Source organism: Euprymna scolopes, chromosome 34 (genome assembly GCF_053919585.1).
Source record: "Euprymna scolopes isolate OS-2025 chromosome 34, ASM5391958v1, whole genome shotgun sequence".
NCBI lineage: Eukaryota > Metazoa > Mollusca > Cephalopoda > Sepiida > Sepiolidae > Euprymna > Euprymna scolopes.
In genome coordinates this window covers 34044925-34057526 of record NC_136515.1, presented here as the reverse complement: position 1 = coordinate 34057526, position 12602 = coordinate 34044925, and the positions used below count along the sequence as shown (strand labels likewise).

Here is a 12602-nt window from a genome sequence, read left to right as displayed (position 1 = left end):
TATCAAATAATGCGGGTGAAGGGATATAAACATAGTATATATAGTAAGAAGAATAAAATTAAATAAAAAAGCCTTTACAAAGCTATCTCCCCTACACTAGTTAGAAAAAAAGTCAGTGTACATAACTTTTTCTGCAAAGCTTTTTGCAATAGTGTACTCTTCTCTACTCCCTCCTTTTTCCCAAGTCTTGTAATAGCACGTCTTCCTTGCTATTAACGTTTTGCACCATCAAGTGTCTTTTATTGCACATCTTTATATATTCATAACACAAACAACATCTTTCAGTTGTTACTAACGTTCCTCTACATTCGCACGGAATTTTCTCATGCATTTAATAAAAATATCTTTGAATTTACTCCACATTTTTATTTTTGAGCCATTAGCTTCCAAAATTTGATTTTAGGATAGAATTTACATAGAGTATGAGGATGTGAAAGTACCCTGAAATCACATACATGAAACCTGTTGCATTTTTTTATTTATTATTCCTTGAATACTGAATTCCAATTTTGTCTTCTGTTTTGTTTTCATCAGGGTCTTACTCGTAGACAGTCTGGCGCTGAAAAGGTTTGGTACCTAATTGATATTGAGAATCAAACTATTCTCGCCCCTTCTGGACAGAGTGTAATAAAATTGCCATTACGTGAGCCAGGCAATAAATGTTGGATTTTCGAAATTTGGGCTGAAAATCATTTGGGCCAGTCAAAGAATTCTTCCAAAATCGAGATTTGCAATGGCACATCAGGTTGGTGATTTCCATTGTTGCATTTTATTATTTTTTTGTTTTTGACAAATTGAATGCAAACAAGCATTTGTGACCAAATTTTCTTCATCCAATCTGATCATACTAAATCAGAACCAGATAATAGTTTTTGTAATTAAGTAATTAATGTGCATACATTCGGAATAGTTATAATTCTTTTTATTTTATAATAGTAAGATTATGAATAAAGGTATTTTGTTTCAATTAACCGTGATTGAAATTAGATATGACATCTCTTTAATGAGAAGTATTTATTTATGGAAATGAAAACCTGTTTTGTATAACAATTTGTTTTTTGTATGTAGCTTTAGTCTTGTAATTTATATTTTAAGATTTTTCAATTAGCTTATAAAGCTAATTGTAAACTGATATTTTATTCTAAATATTTCATAAATAAAATCATTTTGGATTTTAGCCTTTTGTTTTTAATCTAACCTGTAAATATGAAATCTTGAAAATATGTCTAATCATTTTGAAGTCCAATATGACAATGGAAGATGTTTTTAAATTCAATTATTTTTGCAAGTGTGTGGGTGTCTATAAACGCTACAATAAGTGTTTTTTTTAATTATGTTTTTGCAGTCTTACCATGTCTCTATTTCTTATCTTTTTTGTCAGAATTGTTTTTTTCATTACAACAATTCTAACAATTTTTTGGGGAACATATAATTGTCTCTGAGGAATTGTTTAATGATCTTTGATCTTCTGTTATTGAATGAAACCTGTGTAAGGCATACTATGAAGTGTAGGTGGAAAAATACTCTCAAACCCTCTATCACACAAAAGGAGCTAAATTTCTGGACATTACCATGAAAACAATAATATTGGTATTTCAGAAGGTGACAGTTTTAAATAAGAAAAAAAAAAAGAAACAGTATAGACTGAACTTTTTCTTTAAATAATAAACAATTATTATTTATTTTAAACAATATATGCATAATTTTTTTATATTATAGAACATTTTATAATTTAATTTTTTCATAATTTTGAAAGAAATATTATTCACAAACCTTTTTCAATTTTAATTTTAAACAATGTAAACCTTTCTAAATTCTAATTTAGACAACAGAAATAGAATTTTTTTATAATTTTGAAATAGATATTTCAATTTTTAATTTTTGAAATAGATATTTCAATTTTTAATTTTTTAAATAGATATTTTAATTTGTAATTTTGGAAATAGATATTTTAAATTTTAATTCTAAACAATGTAAATAGAACTATTTATAATTTTAAAATAATTTAAACTTTTTAATGTTTTATTTAAAAATAAATATTGTTCACGAATGTATTTTATTATACTGGGAAATGGCTCCAAAACCCCAAATACCATTCTTGACTTGTTCTGTTATAGTTTTGTTTAAAGAAGTAGGACTCCTTTAGGTTTGCCAATTATTTCATCAATCCCACTAAGCATGATGGGATGATTGAGGAGATCTTCTTCGCAAACATCATGGATGAAATTTATCCAGTCAAAATAAGCTCTTCCTAACAGAATTGGAGGATCTACAAGATGGACATCTCCAAATAAATCTTTTTTTGAAGCTTTATAAAATAAATGCAGTTTCTCAGATTTGTTAAAAAATGTTGTGTATATATTTATAGTATTTTTTTTATTTTTATATATTTTTGAAAACTAATAAATATAAAGGGATTATGAGTAAATAAGAATGTAAATATATAAATAAAACATCAATAACAAATAAGGGAGTGATAAGCATCATCTAAACCATATAAATACAGCAGATTTGTAAATGCAATTACATTCTTACAAATGACGCAAGTCAGCAAGGCTTTTTTATATAATGTGAATAGGTTAGCCTAATTAATCTGGAGGAAAAAACTAGATCCAATATCCGCAATTTCCGGAAGAAAAATAGATAATGAAAATAAAACTAAATAAATTACAAGGACTATTGCTTCATCAAATTCAAACAATGAATTATAATAATGACAAATCCTTAATCCATGGATTTTCATATATGCTCTTTTCATCGGATTGTCTTTGTAAAGGTCATGTTACATATCATTTTCCTTTTTCACAATAGTCAGCAGATCCTCATGTGGCCTGGCTGCTTGTAGGAGTTTGGTCTTCATTTTCTCATTTGTTATATGTTTTCACGTTTCTGAACTTTTGAGATGAGGATTGATCGTTCATATTATCTGCATTATTCAAACTACTGTTCTCATCTTGAGTGTTACCCGCACAACGTTTTGGTTGATGTAACTTCCAACTTTCTTCAGGTGTATCTTGTCAAACTCCGGAATCTGCATGGAATTTTGAACTGCGCAAAAATCCTAAGTAATTTTCAATTGTATTTTGAGTGTTACCTACACTGAGGATTCAAACTCAAGAGGAATGTAACTTTACAACTGAATTTACCAAGTACTTTATCCTCTACACCATAGGTATAGATTCCCGAGTTCTGACAATTTTTGTATGAATTTTAGGAGCCTTAAACTTATTTTTGTTTCTAGATGTACAATAATGTCATTTATCATGATACATCACAATCTACATATTATTATGATACACCTGAAGAAGGTTACATGGACTTAAATGCTCAAGATGAAAACAGTATTTGGAGGAATCCAAACAATACAAATATCTAACTTCATAAATCAATTTTATTGAAACTTTGAGCAAATCTGGTTACAATTTAACAAATTGAGTTGTCCAATAGGTTGTAAGAAAAAACAAACAAAATAAATAAATAAAGACAGCAGCATTTGAAAACTTCTAAACTTGTAAACTTGAGTTGTAATATTTGTGGTGTCTGATTTCTCCAAAAAACTAAATTAAAAATTTTAAGTTTTTTTTTAAAATTTTATTTTTAATACTTGTAAAATGGAAATTAATTTTATGAGCAAAGAAGAGAGGCTTAATCTTAATACTTGGTAATAATAAAATAGAAAGGAAGGAATTTCTTTCACGTTGAATAAAGACGCAAAAATGTTCCTTTATTGCATAAAACGAAGGCAGAGAGCGAGAGTTTGGCGTTTTTGAATAAGTTGTCACTGGTCTAAGGGAGATAACTCCATTTTACTACGAGATTCATTCATTTTTTCATACAGAAAAATCAATGGATCGCTTAGTAAAATGGAGTTATCTTATACCAGTGACGAATTATCCAAAAAGCGCCACGAGTTTTCTTTTTCTTATTGACTATTTTTCTTTTTTTCCTATTGATTAGTTTTGTTTCAATGATTTCAAGTAGTAACTAAGAAATTAATTGTGAAATTTACTGGTTTTATGTTTTTATATTTTTCAAGATGAGGATTGATCATTTGTATTATTTAGATTCTTCTTGAGTGGTTTTACAATGTTCCAGTCGATGTAACCTTAGCTAGGACTCGTGGCATAGTGGATAAACTACTTGGTAAAATGCAGCCGTAAAGTTGCACGCTTCTGGGGGGGGGGGATGAAGATTTAATTGTAATTGTGGGCGATACTGAAAATACAATTGTGAATTACTTGGAACTTCTACCCACAGACAGAATGATAGCATTGTTAACCTTGTGGATTAAATAAAGAGTTCCATTTGAAATTCTGTGAAGATTCCAGAGTTTGACGGAAAGATTCTTCAGTTTGACAAGATACATCTGAAGAAAGTCGCAGGTTACATCGACCAAAACATTGTATTAACTCAAGATGAGAACAGTAGTCTGAAGAATCCAAATAACATGGATTATTGGTTCGAATATATTTATTTACAAACCTTATGAAATAACCATTTTCTCTATTTCCAGTTCCTGTTTCTGTTGAGATGGTAGAAATGTTAATGCTGAATGAGACATTTGTTGAAGTCATGTGGAAAAAGCGTTACACACAAAAATCTCCTGTGTCTCAATTCAAGGTTTTAGTTTGCAAAAACTGCTCAGTAAGTATGAAATACTTCCTGTTAAGAATTTAATATTGATAGACAATACTTATTCTGGTTGTTGGATTTTATTGAAAAACTGTACACTAGTGTTGAATACCCACTCCTTTTTAGAGGAATGTGAAAGAATTGCTCATAATATAATAAAGCAAATCTAAATGAAATCGTTAATCATGATGCTATATGAGCACACGCGAGCAATGGTCAGGTTGCCAGATGGGGACACTGAATTTTTCAACATTAACACTGGGGTTCTACAAGGAGATACTCTTGCCCTTTTTCTTTTCATTGTCTGTCTTGACTTTGTACTTTGCACTTCTGTTCTGTTGATATACACAACACGCTAGGCTTCACCCTAAATGAATTCAGAAACAGACGTCATCAATCAGCACACATAACTGATGCAGATTACGCAGACGATATTGCTTTGTTCGCAAATAACACTGCTGATGCACAAACACTGTTACGTAAGGTAAAAAAGTCTGCAAATGACATTGGTCTCCACATTAATGTGGATGAGACAAAGTTTATGACTTTCAATATGAAAGGAGAGATCAGGGCTCTGGTTGGAACAACACTGAAAGAAGTCACTAAGTTTACGTATCTGGGCAGCAACATAGTTTCCACAGAGAGAGATATCGAAATTTGCATCTCAAAAGCATGGGCCGCATTGGATGAGGTGCATTTAGTATGGACTTCAAAGCTAACTGACAAACTGAAAAGGCAGTTCTTCAGAGCCGTGGTAGAGTCTGTCTTTGTTTACGGTGCTACTGCCCGGACACTCACCAAAAGATTGGAAAGAAAACTAGATGACACATACACCCATATGCTTCGAGCAGTGTAAAATATATCTTGGCAGAATCATCCCACAAGGTAGCAACTTTATGGCAACCCACCTGCCATATCTAATACCATCAGGAAGAGACGCCTATGATTTGCCAGTGACTATCTGAGGAGCAAGCATGAATTGGTGAGTGATGTATTGCTATGGACTTCAAAACATGAACGCACGAGGACGACCTAGATCCACATACATCCAGCAAATAGCACATGATGCTAACTGTGAACCTGAAGATTTGAGGCAGCTGATGGAAAACAGGAAATTCTGGAGAGGAAGAGTCACATTGGTTTGAGCAAGGAGCCTGTCCTGATGATGATATGAAAGAATGAACAAATATTTTTATTTTCTTTTACTCTTTTTCATCTCAAACAATATAGATTGTCACTTGGAACGTAACAGGCTACTATTTGAAATTGTGTTTAACAGAGACTGGGGAGCAGCGAGATGTATGTTCACATTACATTTAAATTTCTGCAGATTAATACAGTCAGAGAAGCAGGAAACAGGGAGGGAATTCTAAACTCTAGTAATCCAAGTGAAGAAGTTATTATGAGCATGTGTGGAAGCACTCGAGATTGGTGTACGTGCGTGCTCTCACTGGACATCCCTTGAGATATAAGAATGCACTCGTCCAGGAGCAATATAACGATGACACATGAATCATTCGTCAGTGGCATCGTAGGTCGCTTGTATTGACCTTAAAGGTCATGTTCAGATTGTTGTTGCAGATATTCTGTGTCGATGTTTGTGTTAGTGTTGATGCTTCTTGCTTGACTGTGTATTGCCATTGCTGATTGGTATGTATTGGCAATCGTTCCAAGTTGAAAGTTTTTTGCATTTTTTTCTTGCTTACTTGCCGCTACACGATGACATACACAAGCTATTTTTACATCATGACCTTTGACCTGAATCTTATACTCCTGCTTGACACAGTTTTTGCTTTAGACCCCTTTGTCACATGGGAGCAGTTTGCAGCACACGACTTTCAGCCAGGTGAAATGATCTTCCACATCTTAAGTTCCTCACGAATAATTGTGTGTACAGTTCCAACACTGGCATCAAACTGTGCACTTATTGTCTCCATAAACACATGACGTTCCTTATTTATGAAATTCTTTATTTCATCAATCAACTTTGGTGTTCTCACTTCCTCCCTCCTCCCACACCTCTCATCATTCCTTACAGACTCCCTCCCTACCTTCCTTGAATCTCTTATGCCACTCAAAAACTGATGCCTAATCATGCAAGATTGTCCAAAAGCAGTCTGAAGCATTCTATACATTTCGGTGGCATTTTTTTCAAGTTTAAAACAGAATTTTATTGCATAATGTTCTTCTAAAGCGTCCCTATGTTCAGGTTGCATATTTGAAATTTATGAGCTGTGACAATCAGGTTTTAGTAGGATGTATTCCAATTCCTGCTGTAGCTGTTCTTTTGAGCTTGAAGTCATAAAAATTGGTCAATCATCTCATAAGATGTATAGCAATAACTTACTGAATTTTCAAGAGCCTACGACAGTTTTAAATGCCTGTACAAAAAAAGTCTGGAAACTTATTGAAGGCACCTTGTATTTTCACATATGGACCAGTTTCCTGAGAACCTGGGCTCACTGAGTGACTAGCAGGAGGGGATATTTCGTCAAGACCTGAAAGAGATGGAGACCAGGTATATATCCCTGGGATACAGTCATGATTGCTGACTACTGTTGGTAGTTGAAAAGAAACCACCCTGCCGCTGAACATTCCAGGAGTTTGAAGAAATAGAAGTTCAAGCTCTGGAGTTTGAACAAAAGTGAAGCAACATGAAATTTATGTGTATTTATTTTTTATCGATTATTATCTATATATTAATATCTTTTATTGATTATTATCTATATATTAATACCTTTTATTGATTATTATCTATATATTAATACCTTTTATTGATTATTATCTATATATTAATACCTTTTATTGATTATTATCTATATATTAATACCTTTTATTGATTATTATCTATATATTAATACCTTTTATTGATTATTATCTATATATTAATACCTTTTATTGATTATTATCTATATATTAATACCTTTTATTGATTATTATCTATATATTAATACCTTTTATTGATTATTATCTATATATTAATACCTTTTATTGATTATTATCTATATATTAATACCTTTTATTGATTATTATGTATATATTAATACCTTTTATTGATTATTATATTTATTAATACCTTTTATTGATTATTATATTTATTAATACCTTTTATTGATGCCCATCATTCGGTTTACAGTAATCGATGCTTCTATGATGTAATCAATGTTTCTATAATGTAATCAATATATGTTGTTGGCAAAACAAATTTAGGATGAAATGTGTTGACAAAAAAATCAGCTGATAATGCCACAAAAATGTGATCAATTTTGTCACAAGATGATTTATATTTCCAAATCTGATTTATTTTTCCAAATCTGATTTATTTTTCCAAATTTAGTACAAAAATCTGAGACGATGGAGAGAAACTGATGCCATTTTCTGATTGTTCAGTGCAAAAAATACTGTAAATCTGTTGTAGAAATCTAGACAACATTCAAACAGTAAAAACTTGCATGCCATTGTAACTTCCATTCGAAGATTGAGATCATCGATGCAGCTACCTCAACAGTATTTTTGCGAATGAGAGCGTGTATTCCATGTGTCGAAGAACATTTGGAGCAGTTCAGTCTGGACAGTAAGATCCCAGAATAACTGGAAAACTTCACTGGCATCGTAGAAGGGAACTGCTGGTCGTCCCCGATAAACTTACTCTGACTGGTTGTTTCACAATATGTGGTTGGTTACATGTCGACACAGCATCTGTGAAATGAACGGTGAACACAGTAACAACTGAATAGGATAATGAAGTGCAGGACCTAAATGATTGCGGACATTAGTACAAGAATAACCCAAGGCAATCCAGTGAAAAGTTACTGGTGTATTAGTGAACAAGATGTAAGTGTATGGGTTCCTTAGTCATCGGTGTAATTGTAGAGGGCAATGATTCCATGAAAGAACACAAGCTAATCGGTTTAAATGTAGAAAAACACATCAACTTGGCTGAGCTCAATGCTGTTCTATGAGCTGTGAACCATGTATTGCAGTGAAAAGCAGAAATGATATATTTTCAGACTAACTCTGCATGAGTACGTCCCTGGGTAGCTGATACCTTGTCCGGACAGGCAAGCATGTGCACCAAAACAGCATCTGGAATGTTGATCAAACATTGGCTTACAACACTCAGAGTTACTTTCTGAATATGAGCTGCAGATTGATGTGAGGCTTGTCAAATCTCACAATAACCAAGCCAGTCAGTTTACAATGGTACTACAGTGATGACTGCATTTATATATTGACAGAACCCAGAAAACCTGTGTGCGTTGTGGATGAGGGACAGAATGTTCCTCAAATATAGGCCTTCCACCAAGCTAACGTGCAGAGAGGATTGTTCTATCAATGACCATATAGCTTCCTTAGATGATGATTTCCTGATGCTGTATGAAGAACATGTTTTAAAGAGTGATGCACCTGATGAACCAGAAAAGGAAGCGTTGAGTGACACATCCAAATGGAATACCATGGAAGAGGTACCTGAGACCGTACCATTAAGATGGAGCACCAGACAGAAATGGTCTTTACCGCATTGCCATCTGTGTAACGTTGAGATCAGGAAGGACTTTGATGGGCGTGTGTGGAAATGATTGGTGTGTGTGTGTGTGTGCATTCACTGGACACCCTTTGAGGCATAAAGTTTGCCTTTGCCCACATAAAGATGACGGTCGAATCATTGGTCAGTGGCGTCATAGTTCACGTTAATGTTATCGTTTGTGTTTGTATTGGCGTTATTGATTGAGTCCTTGTTTGCATTATTGTTTGAGTCCGTATCAGCGTTGCTGTTGATTGTCAGCGGTCATTCCAAGTTAAGAGTTCTCTTGCATATGTCAAGGGGGCACAAGTGCTAAGAGTTCATCAGAGCACATTTTATAATGAACTGAATTTTTTCTTTATTGGTCTATTAACTATAAGCATAAATAGAACTAAAAAAAATGCAGATTTCAAAAATCATATTGACACACTGGTTCTCATTGGATCAATGGATATGCGACTGGGCTTATAATGAAAGTTGTCACAGTTGTGAGAGGTCAATTTCTTAAAGCCGTCCAACTCATGCCAACATGTTAAACAAAATGTAATACATTTCTATGAACTGAACATTCACTTTTTTCCTTGTATTTGTTGCGACTTTTTCTTTTTTTTCAACAATTTTAATCATAAATCATCGAATGATTTTGTATGAGATTCCTTTTTTTTTTTTCTTCTAGGTTGATCTTCAGTGGTGGATTTTTGATGCCAACAAAAGTTCAGTTATTTTGCAGTTGGATCAGCCGAAAGATTACATGTTTGCTGTGGCTGCAGAAAACCAAAATGGATCCAGTGGTCTCATTTTTGGATACTGTTATTACTACAGGAATAGTAAGGCCAAAACAATCTATTTCATAAATGTATGAGATCAGAGGTAATGATAAAGTGACACTGCACAAAGTATTTTGGATGTCATTACAACAAGAGAACAGATACAGAAAGTCTGTATAAAGCACCAACACATTATGCTGTACTTGTGTGAGATTGTCTGGCATTTGAGAAGTCAACTCATTTACAAAATCTGATCCTTCTTGACTTTTCACTGTTTGTTAAGATTAGTAGTATGGTTGAATTTAAGGAACAAATCTGAGGTACTATTGCTCAAATACTGTTGGAAATGTACTCCAAAGTATTCTGTTCAGTCACCGAAAAGATAGCAAAGTATATATATATATATATATATATATATATGAACCTAATAAAAATATTACCTTTAACAAAGCAAACCTATCCAGATAGTAAAAGCTCTACACATTCGTTTAAAAGAAGCAATTCATATAATAAATTAAAAATGAGGAATAAAAGTTATATAGAAATGTATTGCATCATCAGGTCAATAAGAAGACAGAAGACAAAATGTGATAAAACCTCAGCTTTGGCATTTCGAGCTAAATGCTTCTCATCAGAAGAGGAGAAAAGCCTGCATGATACAAATATAAAGATATAAAAACAAAAACTTGTTTAAGAACATCTAGATTAGAAATGAAAAATATATAGAAAAATATAAAAATAAATATATAAAGAAATATATATATATGCCAATAGAAAAAAAAAATGAAGATAAAAACTAAAAAAAATATATAAAAATATATCTGTATAAAATAAAATATTGGGGATTACTAAAAAAGAAAAATAAGTAAAAGAAACAAAAATGGGAAAAAAGAGAAACAGAAATATAATGAGGAGTAAGAAAGAGAGCAGTTTGGGATAGAAAACAAACTTAGAAAAAGTCTAAACTTTATAAGTTGTCCATGCAAAGTTCTGGAAGTTGCATCCCAAAGAAAATGATGATTGCCAAGAAAATGGGAGCCGATAGTAAAACGCAACCTTGAAATATAAGAAGAACCCTGTTAAATCATCAAAATATTTAGTATAATTTAATTTTCACAGTTAAAATTCATAAAATTAAAATAATTGCTTAATGATTGTTAATAATAACCATAGTAGATATGAATTATGTTGTGATGTTATCATGGTGATTGTAGTAATTATTAATATTTAATGAATGAATACCATATATATATATATATATAATATTCCAGTGTAATATGAAAAAAAATTTAGGAAAAAATTAACAATGTAAATTTGAAAATACTAGTGACATTTTGAAGTGCTTATGCACATATGGTTAAATATGTATATCTATATAGATCTTGTAATGTAAAGTTACAAATCATTAAAAAAAACTAACTTCCATACCATTTTGTAAATCACACCTTTAAACCATTGTACATTTATTTTAGCCACGTTCTCAACACGTTAAAAAACATGTAATTTTTTGACACAAGACGCTTCACTAGTTCAAGAAATTTAAATGTAATTTTAACCGAAGCATATAAAAACATCCAGATTTTTTATGAAACACTAATCAAAAACTGGCTGATGAAAATCAGTTGAAAAAACAACCAAAAGAAAAAAAACTGATGAAGATGACGATGGAACTTTCTTTGACCGAGAAATAAGAACGACAATTCGAAAACTTTAAAAAATTACAAAAAAAAAAGCCCATTAAGCAAAAACACTCCATCTATTTAATAATACTTGTCTGAATGAAAACATGCTGTCTAAATTCACAATATATATATATATATATATATATATATATATATATTTTTTTTTATTTTATTATTTTTAAAACAGTAATCTACGTACACGCGTGTTTCAAGGTTTTTACCTCTCATCAGCGTAGTTTAACTATTTCTAGGGATCGAACCTCAGACCATGTTTACCACAGTCCGGTGCCTTAACCGTTAGGCCATAATCCCTAGATTGATTATACTGTTTATTTTTATCGCTTATAAATTTAGATTTTGTTATTGTTGTTATTTTGTTATTGTTGTGGGGAATATATATATATATATATATATATTCCCCAAAACCTCTGGCCTTTATGGAGGGGAGACTAAAATTTGCAGCTATGGTTTCAAATGATCTGAAATAATAGCAAGGGGAGACTTGATTCCAAATATTTCTCATATGTCATATCTCCCCTCTTTTAGAAATAAGGTACGATTATGAATAGTTCCAGTATCAAATAAGTCTTTTACACTGTGAAATTTACTTTATGTATGAAAAGCAAAGAGGGGAGCTATGACATATGAGAAATATTTGGAATCAAGTCTCCCCTTGCTGTTATTTCAGATCATTTGAAACTATAGCAGCAAGTTTAAACTCCCATCAAACCCAGAGGTTTTGGAGAAATATCAGATATTCATATGCAAAATTAGGAAAACAAATTACTTTTTTTGTGGCTGTAAAAAAGTGCCGAAAATAGGCTCTGGATGATGAATGATCCCCTTAATGTGTGAGCCTAAGGACAAATGTCCTCTTTCCAATGAGCCTTTATTTGTTAAATTCTGATCAGTAGTCGCTGAGATTTGGAGCTTATAAAATTGCCAATATATATATATATATATATATATATATATATATATATATATATATATATA

The 12602-nt window shown here is 31.9% G+C and overlaps 1 protein-coding gene across 1 annotated transcript in view; it reads left to right on the top strand.

Moving 5' to 3' along the window:
• Positions 1 to 12602, top strand: part of LOC145259171 (uncharacterized) — a 161403-nt gene that overhangs the window by 105818 nt on the left and 42983 nt on the right. The window contains exons 9-11 of the mRNA XM_080116913.1: positions 535 to 745; positions 4514 to 4644; positions 9834 to 9984. Of these exons, the coding sequence (XP_079973039.1) occupies positions 535 to 745; positions 4514 to 4644; positions 9834 to 9984 (493 nt within the window). The remainder of the gene's footprint in view (positions 1 to 534; positions 746 to 4513; positions 4645 to 9833; positions 9985 to 12602) is intronic.